Source organism: Strix uralensis, chromosome 4 (assembly GCF_047716275.1).
Source record: "Strix uralensis isolate ZFMK-TIS-50842 chromosome 4, bStrUra1, whole genome shotgun sequence".
Lineage (NCBI taxonomy): Eukaryota > Metazoa > Chordata > Aves > Strigiformes > Strigidae > Strix > Strix uralensis.
Genome location: NC_133975.1, coordinates 106,592,940 through 106,617,436, shown reverse-complemented (window position 1 = coordinate 106,617,436; position 24,497 = coordinate 106,592,940). Strand labels below are relative to the sequence as shown.

General features: G+C 38.4%; 2 protein-coding genes and 1 long non-coding RNA gene across 5 annotated transcripts in view; 1 reads left to right on the top strand and 2 right to left on the bottom strand.

Annotated features, from left to right (window-relative positions):
- The window catches only part of MIA2 (MIA SH3 domain ER export factor 2), a 37,886-nt gene extending 30,439 nt beyond the window's left edge, over positions 1-7,447 (bottom strand). The window contains exons 1-4 of one of the 3 annotated variants that reach the window (XM_074868344.1): positions 7,333-7,447; positions 5,713-5,846; positions 4,320-4,406; positions 2,827-3,985 (exon numbers count right to left, since the gene is read on the bottom strand). In XM_074868344.1, coding sequence (XP_074724445.1) covers positions 2,827-3,985; positions 4,320-4,406; positions 5,713-5,846; positions 7,333-7,447 — 1,495 coding nt within the window. Of the gene's footprint in view, positions 1-2,826; positions 3,986-4,319; positions 4,407-5,712; positions 5,847-7,332 lie in introns of those variants that run through there. The other 2 variants (XM_074868346.1, XM_074868345.1) reach the window with 2 other exon arrangements.
- Positions 4,399-7,963, top strand: LOC141943312 (uncharacterized). Its single transcript, XR_012628912.1, has 2 exons — positions 4,399-5,394; positions 6,421-7,963. It is a non-coding gene; the product is annotated as an uncharacterized LOC141943312 (long non-coding RNA).
- A 5,595-nt stretch (positions 7,964-13,558) lies between these two features.
- Positions 13,559-24,424, bottom strand: PNN (pinin, desmosome associated protein). The gene is made up of 9 exons (XM_074868340.1): positions 23,981-24,424; positions 23,458-23,529; positions 22,488-22,556; positions 21,299-21,371; positions 21,120-21,214; positions 19,054-19,129; positions 17,186-17,341; positions 16,965-17,103; positions 13,559-15,943 (listed from the first exon to the last, which is right to left on the bottom strand). The coding sequence occupies exons 1-9, from the start codon at positions 24,091-24,093 to the stop codon at positions 14,655-14,657; spliced, it is 2,082 nt and encodes a 693-aa protein (XP_074724441.1). The 5' UTR covers positions 24,094-24,424; the 3' UTR covers positions 13,559-14,654.
- Between the last annotated feature and the right edge of the window lie 73 nt (positions 24,425-24,497).

The following is a 24,497-nucleotide window of genomic DNA, read 5'->3' as shown; positions in this document are numbered from 1 at the left end:
AAGCTGTGATTTCATGATGAATCTTTTCAAATTGCTGGTGCAGCTGCATCAGTTTGCTTCCCTCACAGGGATGCTCCAAGGGTAGCTTAACGTCTTGTTTTAACTTAAAATTGTTGGAATGTGATCAATGAGTTTGATAAATCTGAGTGTTTATTATACAATTTTCCTTGGTTTTTGAGACATGAACTCTCTCTGCCCTACTATGATTTTGTCAGTTTCCTTGTTTTCACTGGATTTTCCCAAAATGGGAAGCTGTCCTTCCTCAAATTTATCTTGCATGATTTCTAAATTGATTTAATCATTTTCAGCACCTTTTACAGATTCAGTAATACCTTTATCTTGTTCAGATTCCTTTTCTCTTAACTCCATCTCATTCTTCTATTTAGTATTTAATTCTACTAGTCCTAGTGTCATTCCTATTTTCTTTTTTTTTTTTTTGACAAAACATGTATCCTCAGACTTTTTTTTGTGCAGACTTAATTGTTAGTTTTACTAAATATATTTGCAAAGAACCCAGATGCTTTAGTAAAAATACTACCTGGCACCCTTTCTGTTCGAATATAATTTTTATTATTTATATTTCTGGACCTTGACTCTGATTTTCAGATTCTTTCTTTTTTTTCTTTCCCTCTCTTATCTTGTTTTAGTAGCAGCAATTAATTTTTTGGTATTATCCATCCTTTCAGTTACAAAAGTATCTTCTTTTTCAACATATACTTTATCAGCCAGGTTTCTGAGCAATCACAGGTTGCCAGGATTTAATCAAATCTGTTTTTTTAAATAGCAGTCTGGCCTTCTAGTTTGAGGATTTTAGAAGACATTAACTGTAATGCTTTTTTTTTTTTTTCTTTAAAATTCTCTTCTATTTTAGAGGGCCTCTAGGATAAAAGTTCACATTCAGTCAGACTGGTTATGACATGATTCTTATGTTGCTTTTATTGTCAATAGATTTTCTTTATAATTTTTTTTCCGGACTTGGATTCAGCTGAAGACTTTGGTATTACTGTGCCTTTTGAAGTAGTGTTTGATGATGCCTTCCAAAACTCAGATTCATTTTCTATGTTTTTGTATCTTGCACTGTCATAACGGCTTAAATTGATGGGCCTAAATCTGATGGTACAGAATAATATTTTCTTTTACTATATCACATGTGATTTTTACATTTCTTTCTAAGATCTGGATTAAGACTATCCCTCTGGTAAGACCCATTCTCTAGTACCAGAAGCTCATGTTGGGAACATGAATCTTCCTGTGTTATTTCTGCTTCACCTTTCTGAAGACATTGCATGTTCATAGGGATTTGTTCCATTGTTAGCTTCTCTCCTGACAAGCTACCAGCAAGAGCATCAAGTGTTGTCCCATCTTTTACTAATCTGGTAGATTTTGTTGGGGTTTTTTTTCCTCCACTGCCTTGTTTGTTATTTTGTGCGGCCAGCTGAAGAGAAAGGTCATTCTCTTTGGAGGTATCCACATTACTGTTATCTGATTTGTTATGTTTAACCTTCCGAGTTGAGGTGTCTTCAGTTTCTTCTCCCCATAGTATTTTATCAAGGCTTATACTGAGGCCTTTTTTCGTTATGGAGTCTTAGTTCTATTCGCAGCAAGCAGGTTTTACCTTCCATTCTGAAACTCCATATGTCTTTCAAGTGGCCAATTTCTTCAGAAATTTTAGTACCTGCTAAACTGAAGGCACTAGATGAGGGGTGAGGAGAAGGTAGTTGGTCTGAAGGCAATTCCTGGGACTCCTCAGATTGCTGAGCCTGTTCATCATTAAAAATATCCTGACTGAAATCTTTCATGTTGTTTTCATAAAAACCCAGTGGGTCATTTTTGTTCTCTGGTTTGTCAATTTTCTCCTTTACATCACCATCCATTTTGAATTGGCTTTTTGATGCTGAATTTTGCTCTATATTACAGGCAAACAAGTCAAATACTTTCTCAGATGTTTCCAGAGTAAGACTCGGTGCACTGTCACATGGGGTCTTCTTGATGCCCAGATGATTATCTGCAGTTCCTGGTGCTTCCCCATTACTTGGTAATTTGTTTTCTAAATTTACAGATTCTTGAATACAAGTATTCAGGTTTCAATTGCTTCAGTTTTTGATTTTCCCTGCAGATGAGTTCCAATTTCTGCTGTATTTTCAAAATCTAATTTTGAAAGTAAATATAGAGAATCTCTGGAGACAGGGTCATTATAATAACCTTTTGTATTGGTGTTTTCCTGACTTTCGCTACTCTTGGAAACATGTTCTTCAGCACTGGAATAATTAAACAAGGGTACATACTGTCTTTGAGATACTTCAGGTTGTACTAGTGTTTCAATAGATAAAATTTGTGAAACATCACTATTGCTAACTAATTTGACAAATATTTTGCTTTTTCATCACTGCGTTCATTATTTTGCAGCTACTGAGAAAAACAGATTGCTTTCTTGGATTGCACCCTCTTCTTTTTGAGACAGCTCCTCACTAACTCTCTGATTTACTTGTACTTTCATTGCTCCTTGTAATATTTCATCATCATTTTCAGTTTGAGGGGGTTCTTCACTAAAAAACACGTCATCTTGCAAACTCTGCACTTGCTCTTCTTTGGCTGTTGAACTCCAAAACTTCAGTATGTCTGCAAAATTACTAAAAGAGAAGAAATGGCTCTGTTTTTCAGCTATGTCAGGCTTTTCTTCTGTATTTTTTGTGTCTGAGAGATCACAATTCTAAGGTGGGCTAGGCAAAGAAGAAATCTGATATGCAGTTGATTCATGTCCCTGTTGATTATCATATGAGTCCATATTATAATTAATAAAGCTATTATAGATATTTGTATACCAACCTGAATGGCCATGTTTGCTTTCTGACTCCTGATTTCTCTTTTTAGCTTCAGTGTTTTTCAGCAGTTGGCTTTCTGATACCAAGTCTTGTTCTGAACTGTAGGGTTCAATTGGCTTCTCTTTGTCACCTGCTAGTGTATCAAAAGATGATTCTGTGCTATTTGATGTGCTTTTGGACTCATTAAAAGCACGCACACTTGCTGGTATCTCCCCAGCATTTGGCATGTTACTGTTTGAATCTATTATTTCTCGTGCATAATTCCCTTCATCTTCTTCATCTGTCACTGCTTTAACTGTGTCCTGTGATTCTTTGTCCATGTGTGATTCTTTCTGGTCTAAAGTCTGCACTTCTTCATTCCTATTTGCTTCATCCTCTGCTTCTCTGCTTTGCTGGTCTTCCATAGTAATTGTATCTTTCTCAGCATGTCCAAAGTTAAGAACATGAATTAAATCCAAATTAAACCAATTTGATTTGGATTCTTGGCTTTCACTCTTTTCTTCTGTCAGTAACTCTGTGACTGCTGTTTCCTGTTCATCATTGGAATATCCAGGCACACCAGAAACATCATGGATTTGTGGATCATTTTTTTCTGATGTCAAACCAACATCGACATTCTCTTCACCAAAATACAGAAAGTCCGTCAGTCCATGTTGAAACCAAACAGATGCTGGGGGTTCTAGTTCCTCCTTATCATTTGGCTCCTGCAAGTCATTTTCAGCAGTGACCACTATTTTTCTGCCTCGGTATCTATTTTCTTCTAAAGATTCAGTAATGACTTTTAAGGGCTCTTCATCATTTTTACTTCTTGTGGTGAACCATCCTGCAATCCAACTAGACTGAGCTGGAATGGGTTCTACTGGGACACTGTTTTGCATTTGTGGCTCTTCAGTATCATCTTTTCTGTTCTCATTTTTTCTAACCAGCTTTTTGCTTGCAGATTCCTCCTGAGTGTGAGATTCCCTGGAATCATTTTCAGGAACTGGTTCAACTCTTTCTTCCTTTTGCATGGAGTCTCTTGTATGTTTTAAGAGTTCATTTTCATGCAGCTCTGATTCTGCATCAGATGATGAATATTCACTTTCTTTGCTGTGATCATGTAATGCGCTATCTTCATTTTCAAAAGCATACTTATCTCCATGAAGACAAAGGAAATCAGTTTCCTAAAAGAACAATATTAACTTTTAAAATGTTTTCACGAGTAATTTTCTACAGCACTGTGTAGCACAGCAATATATCTTTATTCTCTTTCTGTGTAGTTATACGTGTGTATAACTTTACACAAAGGAATGTAATTATATTATTCTAATGGTTCTACATAATTTATTAGATAAAAATTATTTTAGAGAACAATAAACATGCAAGTGGAGCAGTAATGAAGAAAACATGTTTTGAATTATCTGAAATAAAATATGCAGCAACACTTGAATTTCTAACTGGATATTAGATTTTCAATTGCTGTGAACCTCACTGGAAAATCTGGTGATGGTGGTTTACCTTGGTGAGCACTTCAACTTCTTCTGCAATAAGAACTTCCTCAACTTTCACTGCATCTTTTGGGAAATATCCAAAATCCTTTCCTTTCTGTAAAAAATATAAAAAGAATGAGTACATTTAAACTTCAGTCTTAAGTATGTTAGGTGCTTGCATATATGCTAGAAAAGTATGCATAACAAACAATAAGTTTATAGGACTGGCCGTACCCCCTTCATTTTGTTTGCTCAAAAGATTGGTTTATTTTTCCTTCAAAAAGTGTTCCATTTGCCATTTTGGAAAGCAAGGGGAAGTATATTACTCTGTACTATTATTTTTTGTATTATATTTATGAACATGTGTTTGTGCAGAACCAAACCAATAGCCTTAACACTGCTTCAGCTGAAGATGGTGGTGTGTGCACAAACGGTCTCAGCCAGCTCCTACTAAAATTGGCTGCAAATTTCCCATTGACTGAAGTGGGAAAAAAAATCATGCCTTAATAACTAATGACCCATAATAAGTTACAAGAAAAGCAGGATATGAAATTCAGGTATGAGGCCAGCTGCAGCTGAAGAGAAAATGACAGCGAAGATGGCAACACTACAGAAAATAAGTTGATGATAATGCCCAAAAGAATCAAGTAAGGCTCAGTCTGAGCAAGAAACTAGCCACTAGCTTTACATCAAACCATTGCACATAGCCTCTAATGGAGGAATACACCCTGGGAAGCAAGGAATAGTGAGGTACCTGCAAAGATACTCTCAGATGAAAAAAAAAGGAAGACAGAATTTCACTGTTAAACAATAAATGTGACAGATCATTTGCAAACACACAAAAAAAGTTTAGCAATATCTTTTGGTTTTGAAGCACTTACACAGTTTTACTACCAGCTGGATTTGGATCAATGCATCTATTCCTTCTTAGCTATAATATAACTACATGGCTGTTCCGACTACATTGTCAATTGTTCCGAATCATTAAATATGCATGATAACTTCTCTGGGAACTTTCCTTGAGCACTGAACTCTGAAGTCACGTCCCAATACTGGATCGCTGATTAAGCAACTGTAAAATCTTCTTACCCACAAACCTGTAGGTAGGTACCTGACCTTATAGATGGGAATGTTTTTAACAGAACCAGATTAAATCATTATAGCCAAATGGTTAGATGAAGGAAAGAGAAGACTTGGATTCTGATCTTGTCTTTGTTTCTCCATGAGTGATCTTTGCCAAGATTTGATTTTCCCTTTCTATATAATAACAATGACCCATCTCCCAAATACTATATTGATCCATAACTGGTTAATATTACAAAAGAGATGGAAGATCCCTAGAAGCAAGCAGAGTGTGGTTGTTACGCTATTATACTATCTAAATTATTTATGGGGAAAATCTTTCAGACTGAAGTACTTACACTTCCTGTCCACAAGTTTTCATTTTTCCTTGAAAGTTTGGAGTATACCATTATCTCTTCCCCTGTTTTGAAGTTAAGATACCGGCAGTCAGGCCCTAAGTAGTCTGTAGTGGCTTGAACTCTGCTCATTGCCGCTGGAATAGGATGTAGAAAGAAAGAAACAAGTGAGTATAGCAGCCATTTTGTCTGGTCAGGTTACTGAAGAAGTCTGATATATATAAATACATTAACATGTTTGTTAATACATCAATATGTGCTTTGTTATGATACTAATCCATTTATATCATCAAGTGGAAAGCAACTAATGCAAAGAAAGCCGCTCTGTCTTGTTTTCTTTCCTATCTACTACAGACATCAAGGAGAAAAGCTCTTGTCCTATATGGACATTTTCCAGTCCTTATTCAGCCAAGCTTTCAATGCCAAAATGCATGTGGAGCATTAGCAAGTTCAACTACTAAAGACAGATCTAAACAGCTAAAAAAGTATTTCCCAGAGATATTTATAATTGTATATTTTAAAAATTCTAAGTCAAATCTAGTAATTGTTTCTGAGATTTTTGTCCTCTATTTTGAGTACATGTATTTATCTTATGAAGAAAATAGGTAAGTTTAATCAATATAAACCTTAAACACATTGTCAAAAACAAAGGTTCCAATTCAATTTGAATGACTTTAAATTCTCTTTTTCTCCACTCCTGTGTCCCCACAGTAACCACTACTGATGTGCTCTGGTCAGTTTGGAGCCTGTTCCATATGCTGTTCCACAAAGACAGACATCTCTGAGCATCCAGAACCCACTGAAGTCAGCATGGCTCCACAGGAAAATAAAGATCCATCAGCAGAGGAAATCTAAGGTCTCTTCCACTTCAGGACAAGCTATCCACATTGAAAGTGCAACAATTAAGGCTGCTAAACACTGGAGACAGCTTAGAAACAGCTTCAGCTACATATGATTATGACAGGTTTCACAATGGTAATCAATGGATAATAAATTATTTATTGCTGCCCACTTGTGATTCAGTGGCTTTGCCTCCTGCAGAGCTATTTAATCCCCAGAAACTCTGTAACTAGTTACTGCTCTTACTTCATGTTAAAGAAGAAAAAAATAAGTAAAGAGGATATATTAACAGGGTCTTTTGTAAGAAGGATTACAAAAAACCCAAACCAAACAGTTTGCTTACAGTAGAAAAAATAAGAGTTTTGCAGAATGGGCTGTGAATGTACTATAAACATAAGATATATAGTCATCTTTCTCAGTTTATAGCCTTCCTTTTTTTTTAAAAAAAAAATTTCTTTTGTACCTGTAAGGAATGAGTTAAAAATACTTTAAAGCTGCTTTATACTGCCTGTTTTGAGGAAACCTGAGAAAAACTAGCTATTCAAGAGTATTTTTACTGAACTTTGATCTTTATATACTTACACAACACAATCCAGCAAGTATAATTTTCTCTTTTTGTTTGAGAAGTTTAAGCCTATTGCTCATAAACTTAAATATTGGCAACAAACATTTTCTATGGCTACTCATTTTCAGCCCGTTTCATTGCTAATTTCGACATTATGGTTTGTGATAACTGCACATGCACCATAGACTCCTTTTGAAAAAGAAAACCTTTTTACTTACTCTCACATTCCCGATCACCACACTTCTTCCATTCTGAAAGTACCTTTGTACTCTGCAGACTTGTTAAAAATGAAATTACTAACAGCAAAATTCTCTGATCCAAGATCCTTGACATTTTAGATTGAACCTAGAATGCACTGAAACTGTGGAAGCTGCATTGATGTGCGTAGGCAAGAATATTCTACGTTATTTTTCTTAGCCTAACAAAACATTGCAAATAAACTTATCCTATTTTCCTTCTTTCATCTGCTCAAACAGAAGTACACTATGCTAACCTGCAAACAATCTGCAAAGTCAGGTGTCCTGATTATACACATACGTTTAATAATTAACTATGTTCTGATAGCTAGACTGATGTTTTGAATACAAAGAAACCAGTTCTGGTCGCATCAGAATTTAGCCTCTTAGGTTCTTTTGTACTGAGTTTGTGGAGGAATGTATTAGGGGAAATTCAACAAGAGTAGTATTAGGATTTTTTCTGGATTATGAATGCATTTTTAATGTACATCTTCCACCTGATTTTAAGATGGACTATCAATTTTATGCTTACATTGATTTACATGATGGCCAATAGAGCTACTGACAATTTTTTAGCTTTTTTGTTTAATAAACTATATTTTGTGTGCACTGATATGTTTTAGATTATTTGTAGGTGGTCAGTGAGAACTCAGACAGAAATTTTTTCCACATACTCTTTTGGAGTTTTCTCGCACACTAGATGCTAAGTGCAACCCTTTAGCATGGGGAATACTTACTCAACTCTGATGTCTTTTAAAGGTGCTTGGCAGTTTTCAGGCTCTTAAGACAACTAGAAAATCCATATGCTATCTCTACATCGTATATCACAGAGCTAAGCTATACCAAAGCTAAGCAGATGATATGTCCTGCTTTTTAAGGAATACCCTCTGTTTCTTAGCAACCTCTTATGCAATATGGAGTTACAAATAATGTTTTCTCAAATACAGGTTATGCATTAAAGAAGTAATTATGCAGGGAGTTGTACACTGGTTATAAAGGTATGAAGTTGTGCTATAAATGAAATCTTGCAGAGAGGTTTGCATTAGAAGTAAACTTTGCTTCAAATGCTCCAGTCATTGTCACCTAAACACAGTATGTCTAATTTACCTACAAAAGGGGCTTCACCTTTCCTTTCCCACTCTCCTGCATGGGGTAGCCTCTTCTTTCTCCCTTGATAGTGCCCCTAGAATCTGCGTTCTTTCCCAACCAATAATATTTGCAGTCGTACGCTTCCTAGCAGTCCTGCCCTTCCTTCAGTCCTGAGCATGACTCACACAGAATTCGCTCTGCTTTCTCTTTTTGTGAACCTAAGCTGTATCCTACTTGCAGCATAGTTCTCCTCCCTTCTAGTCCACAACCCAAACCTGCCAGACACTGGTGCTTGGCCTGATCTACTGAGCCAGTAAACAGATCATCTCCTGGAGGTTGGGAGAGAGGGCACAAAGTGAGCCAGGGTCACATTAACCAGCAATGTCCTGCAAACAAAAAAATCACAGAAGATGACATGTCCTCCAGTTGCAATCTAACACTTTGGCCCCTTCCTTTGCCACATGACCTGGTAGTCAGACAGGCCTATCCTATGACCTAGCACACCAGCTGCCTCTGCTGTTAGGTAATCCATTGGAGAACCGTCTTGTGCACCAGGGAAAATACACTGTAGATCAGCCCCCCCCACTAGCTCCTGACTAGCTTTGATGTAGCCCCATCCCCAGCACCAACAATCTCCCGGTCACTCCCCTGGATCTTGTGTTGCTTAGAGAGTCAGTGATTGGGGACCTTCCCTGGGGTCCTCTAGGTTTATCTGTAGGAGGTGAAGGGGGAGAAATGGCATACCGCGCAGCTAAAACATGGCAAATGCAAAGAAACCCGGTGAGCAGAAAGTAGGACTGGCATTTTTTTTAATTCCCAAGTCTCTACAGGTCAGGACAGATTGCTGAGAAGGAATATACAATAAATTTATATTTATGTATACTACGTGTTGTACAAAATAAAAAATGGACAGCATTTTTATCCCACCAAGATTAGCAGATGATCAGAAGAGTCTTTCATAATGTTGCACACCAACTGTGGAACATGGGACAAAACCAATAATGGCCCTACAAAGGTTAACAGTCCCTTTTTGAGCCTGGCAACATGGAGCTGATTCACCTAAAAATGGAAAAGCCAGGTATTCTGACACCTAAAATTATGTACTTCAGCGAGTTTATGTGGGAGAACAAACTATCAGACCCATACCTTGAGATCTGCAGATTACTGTATTTGTCAAAATAGCTCTGAAAATGGCTCTGACTTCAGTTTCATATGGATACCTAAACTAATTCCCAAGTCTTTATACAGAGACAATGTTGCAGCTCATCTTAACTACCTAGTTTAATCTACATCTGCAATTTTCAAGTTATTCTGGGCACTGCTCATTATGCAGCTTAGTCTCAACAATCATTCTTCTAGGTTTGAAGCTTTTAAAAGGCTGATGAGCACTGCTCTCATCTCTGTTTTGTGTTTTTTGTTCCTCTAGTAACTTCAATAATAAATCATATTTATATCAAACATTCTTTTCTTCTGGGTGTAAATCCTATACTTGCAGACGTTATACAACCATAACTTCTAATCACCTTTGAACTGAAGTCAAAGATAAAGATTCATGGAATTTGTCATATGCTGGCTTCCAAAGGACAAAGTTGAAAGCTTTATAGCAGATAGAGTGAGACTTCAGTTAATTTCTGTTCTGCAGAACTGAAGCAACAAATGTATTATTACATATGCAAAGACAAACAATGCTAATGAAAAAGTAAGATCTATTTCCAACAGCTTTCATTAGAGTGAAACTATTAACTTTTTATTTGCAATGACACCTTAATAACTTTAACTACCAAGCTAGAAAGGCAGAGATCCCTTATGATATCTTAAAATTCACAGAAGGATCAACTCAGAATTAATGGTGTAATTTAAATAAACCGAGTAGTATGGTACACTGGATGGCTCTTTTCAGACATGGCTTTGTATAAGTAAAAGAGATACAGATACTGAATAGTCTAGGAAATGCAGTATTAACGATAAAGATCCCAAAGCAAATCATAACTTGGTAAAAGTTCTTCTAAGTACCTTCAAGTCAACATCTATTTTATAATAACAGTATATACAGCTTCAGTTATATTCTTATGATAGCACCAGAAGGCTCCATACAGAACGTAGGGTTTCACTGTGTCGAATATTGCACTAATACATGGAAGAATACAGTCCATGAAAAGAGCACTTTAAAAATATAGTTCTCTTGTCTTAGAATGTTTGGATGAAAATACAGATCAACTTTTACATTAAATCAAATGTCGTGCCAAAAAGATTTTTTTTTAAAACAAGTACCTTTTAAAAATTAGTAAGTCAAAGGAAGAAAAGGAACACTAATTCACCTTTCCAGTTAGACAAATCTAAACAGGTAACAGTCATTCATCACCCAGATTTAAACCAACTTTTTCAGCCAGGATAACAAATAGCAAGAAAAAGCCATTATTGCTTCCCTATTACAAAAATGGTTATGAGCATGACAACTCACATTGCATTTCTAGAAAATCATGGAACTTGTGACTTAAATTATTTTGAATCTTGATATGTTTCCAAGCTTTGAATGCCTCCCATTTTACCATATAATACAACACTGTCACCTCATAACAACTGCCTGAACAGAGTTTGTGGTAAAACACAGGTTTGCAATAAAACTGAGACGAGCAGGAAAAAAAAAAAAAGTCTGAAGGAGCAAAATTGTGTCCTCCAAAACACAGATCTCTGTATATTACTCATATACCACTGCCACAGCATTTGACCCCATGTAGTCTCTGAGAAATACTTCTTTGAACAGGGAAACTCATTTCAAAGATCTGGGACACACACAAAATGAATAGGTTTGTCCTGTTGTATGACAGTAATTACTACAAAATGAGCAGTTGAACTCAAAATTACAACTGGGACCTAACCACAAGACCATTACTTTCCTGATAAACAAAAGCTGCTCTAGAAACCTATCTGCAAATTTACTGGTTTTGGAAATTAATTTTGCTGGAGGGGTGTGTTTAGTTCACCAGTACCTACTTTCTGCAGAAAAATTATGTTCAGGTTTCCTCTGAATACATACAACGAAGCTGTTTTAAGCGCAAAGACATCACCTTAAGTAAAGGCGCAGAAATTTGAAGAGGTGTACCTTTTATGCAAAGTCATGTTTCAGCTTATGATTAATGAACAATCTATATAAAATCTACTCTGATAAGGACTCCAAGTGGAGCATCATGGAAAAAACACATTCTTGGAGCCTTCCAGTTTATCTGTGCATCAGGACTGAAGAAAAAGACAAGTAAAGGGTATAGAAGTCAGTGCATAGTATAAAAACTATAAAAAAAACCCCAAACCACCTTCTAAAGTTATACTTAAAGCTAGAAGGGACCATCTGATGGGAGCACTCCAGAAGACAGGCATAGAGCATACATGGTATGTTGTCCACTCATGTAAAGTACCTCTACTTCATCCTTAGTTTTTCCCCGTTTCTGTCATTCCTTTTCCCACATTACTTGAGTGAAAAGAGAACAAGGTATTTTCTCCTTTGATCTCTACTCACCACTATGGGGAAGGGAAATAAGAAAACGTTTCAATCATTTCCCATCCCATGCTGTCTGCACTTAATTCTCAGAAACCCCATACTGTTGCATCAAATTCAGTCTTGAAATTGTCAGCTATTTGAAACAGTAGACTGGGAGCGGAGGAAGGAAATGGCACCCATGGTCTCAGCCCTATCCACAGCTCTGAAGTTGTTTCAGGGTAAGAAGATGGGACCTCAAAGGCAATGTAACAATTCCTAAAAATACTACTGCTTTATAAAGACACGGGTCTTTATGTAATATTGTGCTAACAGTATACTGCTATCTTATACTATTTCTGTAGCAGAATGAAGTTGCATTGAACTGATTAGATTTAGCAAGGCTAACTATTAATTAACAGCACAGTTTAACCATGGCAGTAAATTTGTTCTAACAAACATTAAACTATCAAATACATCATCAGCTTTGTACTCAGCAATGAAACTCCTGTATTTTCACCCTGTCAAAAATACATTCCTGCCTGTAATATAACCTGAAACAATGTAATCAATCCAATCCCCAGTTCAGATACCAGGACCCACCACACGGTTTGTACAGCCCCTGTTAATATGCTCTTCTGAAACAGTGGCTTCTGACTAAGCAACCTACTTCTCCAGCTTTGCATGACTGCAGTATCAACCATTAAAACCTGTACAGTAAATACACCACAGCAGTGAGTCACTCAAGCTCAAAATAAGAAACCTTAAAAACACTCAACGTTAAGGAAAAGAAATATAATTAATTGACAAAATTAAAATGACTTCCAAAGGCAATTTGAAATGTGAAGTTAGTTGAAACATGCAAACCAGTAAGATTAACTCAACCACTCAGTATAAAAGTTTGCTCCTTGTGGTAAACTGCCATGTTTAACATCTTCAATAGGCATTTGAACTTCTGCTTGTCCTTCAAAAGAGAAGGCACATTAAACCACCACATTGCTCTGAAGGGAAGAAACTATGGTTGGAGACTACTGACAAGGACTAAAAATGATTCTCAGTTGTAGAGAAGCAGAGGCAGATAGGATATTGAAGTAGCAAATGAACTGAAGAATCAGAATAAAGTATTGAACTTGTTCAGAAGGGGGAAGACTGAGGAGCTTTCCCACTGTGTCTATTTGTGCTGAAAGAAAACTCCATCCCCTGCTTGACACATTGCTTTAATCCAGGAAGTTCAGCACTTCAGAACACAGATGTCTGTCACTGCTCTGAGTTCAGAAAAGTCCAAAAACTGACACCCTCCCAAACTAGAACTTTGCAGAAGTCTGCTCTATGTTCCAGAACAACAGGGTATATATGGCATTTCGTACACTAAAATAAGCTTACATGTCATTTCCATTCTGAAATCTTTCTAGGACTTCCTGGTCTGCAATTTGGCATATGATACAAGAATTCTCTTCCTGCCACGACAACACAGACTATAGCAGTGGTTTGTATTCAGTTAATAGGCATTAATTAAAGCCTATAAGAACAATTGTGGATACAGAGCTTCTAAGGTACAGTCACCTGCAATTATGATTCATGCTTTAAATGTAGAAAGGCTAAGAGAATACACCTGTGTTATAGAAAACATCATAGACATCAAGAGAGTAGTCTACAAAGCCACATTTATTTGCACATGTACAGAACAGAGCAACAGATGTTATTGTTTCCCATACAAAATGATATAAAAACAGTATTCACCTTCAGGTAACACCATACCACTTTAAGTTGTATTAAATACATTCAGAAAGCATTCTTGCACGCACACAACATTAGTATCAGGTAGTCCCAGGTAACCCCAACACTGCAATGTAATTATTTCTAGTGGTACGAAGGGATCAAAGATTAGTCTGCAACTAAAAAAGAATCCTGGTTGAGAAGTAAGCTGAAGTCTTTCCTCCACTGGCCATCAAAGCAAGGAACATCATTAAACAGATTAACTGTCTCCAGAACATAGATGTAAATACTACCAAAGCACCTGCAGAAGGCAGATAAGAGAAGTATTCTGGAGTGACTTGAGCTACCTTGGCCAGTGCTCACATTTCCATTTAACCACTGCTTGCCTATGGATAGGAAAAAGTTTTATAAAACTGAAAGACAGAACTGACTAAGAGCTTGTGATTACAGAAGAAAACAGAAAATATAGATGCAAATCAATAACTTTCTCTTCCTACCCAGCAATGGAGAGATTACTCCCTTTACTGGGACTTAAAATTCCCAACCTTGCAAGGAATAGAGGGGAAAAGCAAAATTTTACGTTTCCTGTATCATTGTCTCCCTACATATGATCTAAGAGGGGAATTTATTTGTCAACAGGACATCTCAAACAATTTATTTAAAACGCACATTTATTTCTACAAAAAAAAGGGTATGATACAGAAGAAGCGATCACACCTACTTAAAGGTTTACCTATTAAAATATACAGAGGATCTTAATGAGTACAGGATATTTAAAAAAAGATGCAAAGGAGTGTTAATCTTTTATTTTTACATTTTCAGGAACTTCACATAATTTTGGTAAGTAACCTTTTACAAAATTATGTAAAAAGTACAAGAATGCCTCGTAAACAGTCTGCATTTTTCCAAAAGATTTTTTACAGCATGCAATTCTTAAGGCAGCCTTCTCCTCCTCCTTACAAGGAATCCTTTCACTCAAATAATCTTCCGCTGCAAAGATTAGGCTAAGGAAGCTTGGTCTCTTCTGTTAACGCCTTTTGTCTTTCCTGTCTGATTTACGGTCTCTTTCACTCCGTGAAGTTCTCTTGCCTGACCGACTACTTTCTGATATAGACCTCTTTCTGTCAGATCTTGAACTTTTATCCTTTGAGCTTTTCGTATCTCTACTCCCACCTTTTGAGGACTTGTGACTTCTATCTACTCCAGAAGCGTCCCTTCGCTTCCGGTCCGTGCTCCTTCTGCGTTTTCTGTCTCTGTTATGCCCTCTTCCTCGGCTTCGACTTCTACTTTCACTACTGCTAGAGCTACTGCTGCTACTGTCCCTGCTAGTACTTCCACTTGTAGTGCTGCTGCTGGTGGAACTACTCCGACTGCTACTGCTGCCAGTGCTGGAACTACTTCCACTACTAGTACTGCTTGAAGTACTACTGCTACTACTGCTGCTGCTACTACGGCTATGACTCTTACCAGTTTTGTTCCCTGCCCTACCCCTGCTTCTACTCCTAGTCTTACTCTTAATTTCTGTACTCGGTGTCTGACTCTGCTCTGTCTGTGCCTCAACCACCTTTACAGACACCACAGCATTTTCATCCTTGTCTGCCTGGGGCTCTGTATCCTGAGCGGATTGAGACAACTGAGGTGACTGTGGCAGTGGCACAGACTGTGGCTGAGATAGAGCCTCAGCCAAAGGTTCTGGCTGAACTTCAGGTGCCTTCTCCTGTTTTTCTTCAGGTTCAGCTTCAATTTCTGGTTTAATACCCTTCTCCTTCTCAGGAGAATTAACATTACACACTTTTTCTGGCTGAGCATCACACTCTGTTTCTGGTTCCACTTCTTTGCCATTCTCATTTTCTATAGGTTCTACACTATCTCCCTCATTTATTTCAGCCGCATCCTGCTCATTATCCATTGGCTGAATGTTTTCACTTTCCTCTTTTATAACTGTGACCTCTTCATGCTGACCATCCTGTTGCTTGTCATTCTCCCTCACCTCAGTGGTCTCTTCTACTTTAATCTCCATTTCATGTTTCTGTTCGTCCTCTTCCTGTTCTTTCTCTGCATCGCTATGCCCTGAACCTATTTTTCCCTTTTCCTCCCCTACCTCCTCCATTTCTACATCATTGTGCTGATTACCTGTCTCCAACTCTTCCACTTGCTGAGCCACCTTACCCTCTTCCTGCTCCTTGTTCTGTTCTTCCTTCTTTTCTTCATTCTGCACCTCCTGTTGTTCTTTTTCCTTCACAGATTGTCTTCTGGGCCTGGCCTCCATTTTGTTAATCTGCTCTGCAAATTCATTTCGCCTGCTTTCAAAGAGTGCTAGGGAATAAATGCATAAATAATAGTTTCAGATAATCTACAGACACTGAAGTCTATTTTCCCTTTAACTATGAGCTAATAAGTTATCAAATTGTTTTAACTTATAAATACTGCATCCCTATTCATTCTGAAGTAGCAAGCCATTCATGCATAATGAAAAGGACTGCTAGTTACCTTAAGAAAACAAAGCAAAGGGGATAGTCAGCTCAGCTGAGTATGAGAACAGTAAAGCCCTAAATCTAAGCTAACAAAAAGAGTTTGACTTCATTAAAATCAATCCAACCAACAGTATCTCAAAATAATACCTTAGTTTCTTGATATTTATATATTAACAAGGTTATATTTCTTAAGGCAAACAAAAGACAGTAAGAATCAGCAAAAAGCTGGTTAGGTATTAAGAAAGCTTAAATAACGTAAGCTATTCAGACAGGTGAGCTAGCTTCTCTTAGCCCCCAACCCCACACAATGAAGAAAAGCTCCTTAAGAAAAAAAACCCCACAATACATTTTCAGTTTAATAAAGAAAAGAACAGTAGGACTACCATCAACTGCAGTATTTTAAAATGTTTTCCAAAAGAAAAATATAGTCATCCTGTGAAACAGAAACGAACACACATTAAGGTAAAAAAAAAAAAAAAAAAATCATAAAGTTCTAGTGCTGTGCTTAAGAAAACGCTTCTCAAATCCTTTGTAAAAACCTGCATTTCCTTGGGTCTTCAATCCATAGATTCTGCCTTTTCAAAAGCTAAGTTGCTGCACTCGCATATATCTGGGTACTAAAGCTAATATAAAGGACTATGCATACACTTCTGTTGACTTCTTGTAAGAGAATCAAAGCACATCCAACATAAAAATAAGTCACTGAAGGAGTAACCACTTATGATGAACACCCATGCAGGAACATACAGTTTGTCCTAACCATGAAATTCATGTATTTAAGCAGAGAGCCTTAAAAGAAATTTGTACAGCAAAGATCAAAGGGAGGCAAGAACAAGGGCCTTTGTATCACAAAGACCACTTACCATTCATCTTTTTCTGTGAGTCTTCCATCAACTTCTGCGTAGCAGGACACATTCTGCCAGGTATGTAGAATAAGTGGGGTTTTGTCTTCGTTCTTATATATTTAATTATTTTAGCGTTATGTTCATTCCATTCTTCTTGCTGAGAAATGAAAGGAAATAACCTTAAGATACACAATACTAGTTTAAACAAGAGAAAGCTCAAGAGCAAAACTAAAACTCACCAACTGAGCAAGCTCAACCTTTTGCTCCAGTAACCGCAGCTCTGTCTGTTTAGCACGCCTTTCTTCAAACAGTTCTCGCCTTTCATTTTCAACTTGCTTTCTTTCTTCCTCTGCCTGCACTTCAAGTTTTTGTTCAATTTCTTGTCGTCTCTTTTGCTAAGATAAATAAAGAAGTATCTTAAATATTTTTTCTAAATCAAGAAAGCGTTCTAGTTTGGTCCAATTAAAATTTTGACTTATTTACACCATTAAAGGCATTCCTAAAAATATATTAAAAAAGATCTCTTAAATTACAGGTAATGGAAAAAAAGAGTTTCATTGCTTGCTGGCACCTAATTTTCTGTGGCTTAACTACAGAACTATGGGCCGCTGTGGATTTCTGTCTGCTTTTCTATCATTCAATTTGGATTTGAATTTTCAGTACAAGCTTCAACACGTCTTTTTTCCCCACTGGCAGAAAAAAAAGAAATAGATTTCAGGTATTCCACTTGGAGGGAAAACAAGCCAACTCCCCCAGAAACAAATGAAGGACTGCAGACTGGTGTTTGTGACGAACAAAACAAATTACACTGCAAATACTTCCAGTCTATTCCTCACTAATTAGATATATTACTATAATCCAGGAATGCCCTGTTTGTACGTCCTAGACAGCTATATGCTCAGATCGTACAACAGTTGTCTAATAAAAAAACCCCAACAGTTTAGTGCCTGCACAACAAAATAGCTGCATCATAAAACCCCTCAGGCCTCTACTTTGATTTATACTAAGTTTTTATGTATGAAGAGAAAAATGCCTGTACAAATTCTCAGAAAAACGTTGCAAAGAATAGTAACTCCTCAAAGTCTCTATGCAAACACATAGTACTATATATTAGACAAGGATTCCATCTTTCTAGACCATCCTAATCAATAGTTTCGTGTTCTAAAGGCAAGCAGGCAACAGAGAACTTTGGTCCTTCCTCATGTACATGACAAGTTAGATAAAACAGTAAGATATCGAAATACTGAATCTGAAAGTAATCAATACCAACAACACAGAAAAGATTTTAAGTTTAAAGTTTGTATCTGCTTCCACCAGACTCCCAAAAGTAGAACTTTCAAATGTTAATTTTAATCTAAAGGTTTATTATTAAGTGAATAACCCATTCCCATTTAGGGCAACAGTAAACAAATACCATACCCTCCACAATTTAAAAGAACATGCTAGGAATAAAGTTACCACTATCCTATATACAAGTTCTTTGAAGTTACCACTAAGCTATGATAAACCCTCACTTCAGTACAATCACATATGCATTTATTAAAAGCAGGAATTCCTGTTATCTGTACTAAGGAGGGGGAAGCCATTTGTAGTCAAACACACAGCATAATACAACCATACATTTCTGTATACTTGGTTATAATTTAAACATCTGGAACACATCAGGGTGGGCACTGCTTCGGCAATACTGAATCACCATTATTTACAGAATTAGCCTATGATCTATTAAGAATGTAACTGATTAAAATCCATTTACTTTGAAATGATCCCCAAATACTGTAAACAAGAAAAAAAAAAAAAAGTATTTTGTGTTTTACATGTTTTAAAAATGTACAGCAATTTAAAAAAATAAAATCAATAAAACACTGCCTTCTCACTTCTGCAATGGTCAGAAAGAGTGTTATAAAGTCATGAAACTGTTACTAGTCCCTTTCCTGTCTCCCACCCCGATTTCACTAAACTAAACCAAACAGAAACCTACATGCACTCTTACCAATCTGTTGCACCTGCAACCTACACCCCAGGAAATTTTTATTCCTATCTGAAGCAGCTTAACCACACAATTCTGCTTTATTATTTACAATCTGATAGAACTAAAAATAAGTACCCTCTCAGTAGCAACTGTGGACTCCTGTTTAAATTTTTGAAGAGTGCCCATCAACAAGCCAAATATACGTCGATTCCTGAATAAAAACAAAAAAGAAGTTTGAGATTCAGTTCAAGTACTAAGATTTTTATTTGCATAAACAATCAGAGAAACTTTCCAACTCAGAGACGTTTATTTTTAAAGGCTCAGTATTACTTAATGCCATTAGCAATAGAACACATATTGACTGTGCCAACAGTCAAGGGTGTAATTTACAGTGGCATATCATATTTTGCTTAAGACACAGCTCTTATCCATAACACAGCACAGTTAGCACTGGGAAAAATGGAAGCCTGCACATTTTACATCTGGATATAATGACACTAAGGAAATATTTTTAAAAAAATCCAAAAGCAAAGAATACTGAGGAAAAGGTTGCGTAAATACAGTGCGAGCTATCAATAAGGCAGTGAACTGGATGGTCATCTAGCTTTCTGAAAAACATGCACCCCCACCCCCACCCCCCCCAGCCCTTCTCAGAGGATTAAGGAGAAATGGAGCCACAGGGGAGTGAGAGCTTATCTGTCAGTTTGCCTAACGGTATCTTCTACAATAAGACACTGCACTGTGGGAATCAGAATTGCTCTCATCCAATTAAGTATTGTTTTGAAAAAAAGTAAATAAAAATTAAATTTACTTTAATAAGTAAAATTCTTCAATGAATTCCCTTCTTCTGAATAAGAACTAACTTCTTGAATTTCACCTTTTCTTTCTTTCCATTTAATCCCAAATTAAGCCTTTGTAGCAAAAGGCAGACCCTCTTATTCGCCTTGAACTTTTACCCAATTAAGAGAGAAAGGAAATGCTACTCTCTTCACTCAGGACCACTCCACTACAGTGGCACAAACCTGACATGGAAAGGTAAAAGTACTTCTATATTAAACAGCAGAAATAGGAGCAAATAAAGAATTGAGAGCTAGAGATTACTCAAAGTGTATCTGTATATGAATGACATCCCAGAAGACACCAAGTAAAACCAAGACTTCAATGGATGCTGTCCTCTTAAAGAGCCTCCTTCCACCACAAGTCACACCGATACCAATACTGGTTTTCCCATCTCCCCAGAAGATTAATGAAGTGTAAAACAGTAAAACCACAATTCTGAGGAAACAAACTTTTAATGCCTGAATCTCTAGGAAGTCCACTAAGAACTATGAAAGTCCTTCTGTGAGGAAAGCAGTTGGAAACTGGTGATGGAAGCAACAGCAGTCTGTTAGTGGTGCTGCAACTGTAAAAGAAGCAAGTGAAGTGCCTTTTCTGTGCTAACTGATCTGTGGTCTTTATCAGAGAAGCTCTCTATAGTCCCTTATTCCAGCTCTCATTCTTTTATTTATTTGAAGTATGGGTTATTATTGCACCAAGTGAGCTGCAGACTGAAGTGGATGAGGTTGGACAACCAAGAGGTTGGACACAATTGCAAATTTCCTTTTCCAACACCTCTTCCCAACAGAACTGTATTTCAGCAAGAATTTTAATGAGCTACCCTGACACAAATAAAATATAGCAAAAGGAGATATACATAGGAGGAATCTAAAAAGAAGGAGGCAAAACGAAGATCAGATGTACACACAATAATGAGTCTGAAAGTAATAAGAGAAAAGAAACACATGATGGAACTACTGTGTTAGAAAAACAGAAAAAGGAAAAACCCACACCCAAAAGCCTCCTTCAACCATCAAAATAAATGATGTACCAAGACAAATGCAACAGTCCAAAAATGTTAAGTAACCAATGAAGCTATATATATTTGTCTTACTCAAAGACGATCAGTTGCAACAGCACTAGCAAACCTATTCCTGTAGGTGGCCTGAGAAGCAGAACCCCTGTCGTGGGTGAAGTGAACAATGTGTTGTTACTGCTGTGAAGTATTTTGAGAGAATGTTTTTTAAATTCAGTTTTATACCATTATGATACCTCTTCAACACCCTTTGATACATAACAGCATCTGTACTTTTAAAATCTAAAGCTACTTCCTATGCTAGCACTCAGAAGTAACATGTTAGTGCTTAAAAGAGGTTTCTGTGTACCTTTGTTTTCCTTTCTCATCCATATTTTGATCTTGTATAAGGTCTCGACGTGTTCGCTCTTTGGAGGTAGCAACAACAGAAGATGGCAACGCTGGCTACAACAAAGAAAAACAATCGACTTTATTCATGTTCCAGATAAGTAAGTTTCTTCCTGCACAGCTCCATTTATCATGTATTACCTTTTTAATATCATCATCCTCTGCGTCGCTTTCTTGGCGTGATTCTCTTCTTGTCCGACGTTCTCCACCCAGCCTGAGAAAGACAAAGCATTAGTGGTCACTAGAGAACATATATTTAGGACAGCATCTGTTCTAACATGAGAAAAATACAAGTCAGCGTATCTAGTGAGAAGAACCAACACTTCCAGTAAAAATCTCCCCACTGTTCCAATGACCAGCAAGTAGCATTTTACAGACTGTTGGTAAAAAATCAGCGACAGAAAACACTTTAAGTTTTAATACAACTTACACAGTAAAGTAAACCAGAAGAGTCCACATTACTACTGTATTTGACTTTTTAGAATAACTGTGGAAATTATTTCTTGTTTTTAATGTTTGTACTTTGCTTTTTCCAGAATCTCTAAAATGGCTGCAGGTATAGGGGGATCATGAGACAGATTTAAATGTGTTGAGATAGAAAGGCTGGTATGATTTTTCAAATGCGAAATGCTATTCAAGTTACCTAACCAAATACCTAGAAAACAGGTGAGGAGGGGCAGAGCGCTTAGGACCTGAGAACTTGGATGAACCGAGGCTTTAACAAAGAACAACTAGGCAGCGTGTTCAACAGAAGTTATTTTCAGCTTTCACTCTCAGTTTTGTGGCACAGCACTTTACTACTGGGAAAGCTGTTTCACAGCATTGATTTTGCTTTAACTCAAAAGTGAGCCTTGCTTTAGTCAAGAACCACCAAGAGCCCATAGAATGAAGCTCACTATTATCAGTCATATCTGACAGATCTGCATCCAGATGTGAAAGCTCAAAATCTGAGTCTCTTGTCACACTGTATGCGTTCAACTTATTAAACAGGAGATCTGTCATAATTCATGTCTACTGTAAAACAAATCTGGGCTACTAGACAGAGCATAACATAACAGACTGCACACCAAGTAAAACAAAAAATTCCAAGAATCTTTGTATTGCTGTATCTTTATATTATTGCTATAAGGTATGAAAAAAAAAAAAAAGATTTCACCACAGTCAATTGCTATAATCCAAATATATTTCCAACAAGTCTTGAATAGGTAATCTCTGAAGAAGACAGTGAAAGTCATCAGTTATTAAGTTATTGAATCTAAGCATTTTAAATGTACTGTTATAAATTTTCATTCTGATAAAGTGAGTTCTCTACATCAGTTTTTAAACCCACCTACTGGATGCCCCTTCAAGATCCCTCTGTTTGGCTGGGGGTCCTCCTCCGCTATCCGAGAATCCACGCCTAAAAAGAAAACACTTGTGATGTCAGAACAAGTTAGGCTAGCTCCAGGTCCACCTTAAGCCTGCACAGTCAAACTGTATTTTGGCTTTGTGGTCATGATGTAACAATAAATTTTACTCTAGCTCTATCATCGTTTACTATTACTACTGCAAGGAAGTGCTTAAACATACTGCTTGTGGACCAACTAATTTAAGCTTGAATTACTGCACTTATGCAATTGAGTTGCTACACTCAAACAAGAAGCCCTATTATGTTCAGGTGTTCCTATCTGTAATAATTTTCAAGATGTATTAAGTCTTAACCAGCAGTTTAATAGTGCAATTCAACAAAAAATCCACTACATACTCCATTAAGAAATAACTACTGAACAAAAATTAGCCTTTTCCTTCTACTTGAGGCAGCGGGGGAAAGGAGGAAAACAAGAGGAACAAAAAAAAAAAGAAAACCTACAACAAAACACTAGTGGTTTTACCTACGTGTGTTTTAAAATTTCTGTCAACTTCAACTCTTTCTATTCTTCCTGGAAGAGCTGCCAGTTTCTTAATAACCAAAAAGACTGATTTTGGATGATTTTAAAGGGACAAAATCTCAGATACCACATAACACCCCCCTTAACTTTGGTGTTCCCCCTTATTTTTCAGGCTAAGAGCTGAAAGGGTTAGGGAAAACCACCAGTTTAATGTTGTTATAACTCAGAATGAGAAAGTACTTTAAATTTCAGGTGGTGACATAAAACCCCAAATGCCCTGTAGGCCAGCTTTGGTACCTGCTTACTGTTACAGCACTGCAATGAGCAACGGGGTCAGACACGAAATATAAAACACGCTGGTGGAAGGACAGCAAACCGATTCCAGGGTAAAGGGTGGAAGAAACCCCGCTGCCCGTTTCCACAGCTCCTTACCTTAGCAATAAACTCCCTCGCCCTCTACCTCCACCAGGGCCTGTGATGGCTAACAGTCTGTTTTGGGGGGGCCTGCAAGGAACAGCGGACACTGTTAGTGGTACCTGCCCCCGCCCCGCGGGGCGCCGCCGCTCGCCCGGCCACAGCCGCCCGCGGCCATGACCGTTCCCTCACACAACCCACGCTCGTGTTCCCCCACCCCCACCACGACGGGCAGACGCCGCCAGCAAACCAGCGAGACCGGGGCAGCACCAGCCCCCCCCCCCCCCCCCGGCCCCGAGCTGTGCCAGAGAAGCGGGGATGGCCGGGAGAAGGGCGCGGAGGCGGCGGCCTGTGGGCAGCTCCTCACCGTCCGCCCCTCGGGCCCGTCACGCAACACCCCCCCTCACCCCACCCCACCCCGCCTCGGACAACACCGCGGCGCACACCAGCCCCCTCCCCCCCCCCCCCCGGCCTAGCCGCTTCTCACGCCTCCCCCCGTCCCCGGGCCGCTCCTCCCGCTGGCGCCCCCCTCCCGCCGTACCTCACGTCATTGGGGTCCCGTCCCGTGAGCTTGCGGATGTTCTCGTCCACGTGCTTGAGGCTTTCCTTGGCTTTTTCCAGCTGCTCCTGCAGCGCGCGCACCGCCACCGCCATCCCGCCCGCAGCGCGGCCTAGCCGGGGCCCAGCGCAAGGCACCGCTGGGTAACGGGGGGGAGCGGGGGGAGAGGCCCCGCCCACGCGCGGCGCGGCCCGCCTGGCGGCCCACCACTCCGGCAGCCGCGGGCCGGGCCGGAGCAGCCAATAGCCCCTCGGCGGTACCTGCCGACCGCCAATAATCGGGCACTAGAGGAAAGGGCACGCCCCGCGGGAAAGGCTCACCGAAGGCGCCCGCCAATTACAGGGCTCAGAGGCAGACTGGCATCACCAACGACCAATTACTGGAAACCTCTGCCTGCCAGCTCTACGAATCACCAAGGGGACCGCCGGAGTGACATCGCTGAGAACTAACGAGAACTCACGCCTCAATTTCCCGCAGCCCAATCAGAAAGCCACTTCGA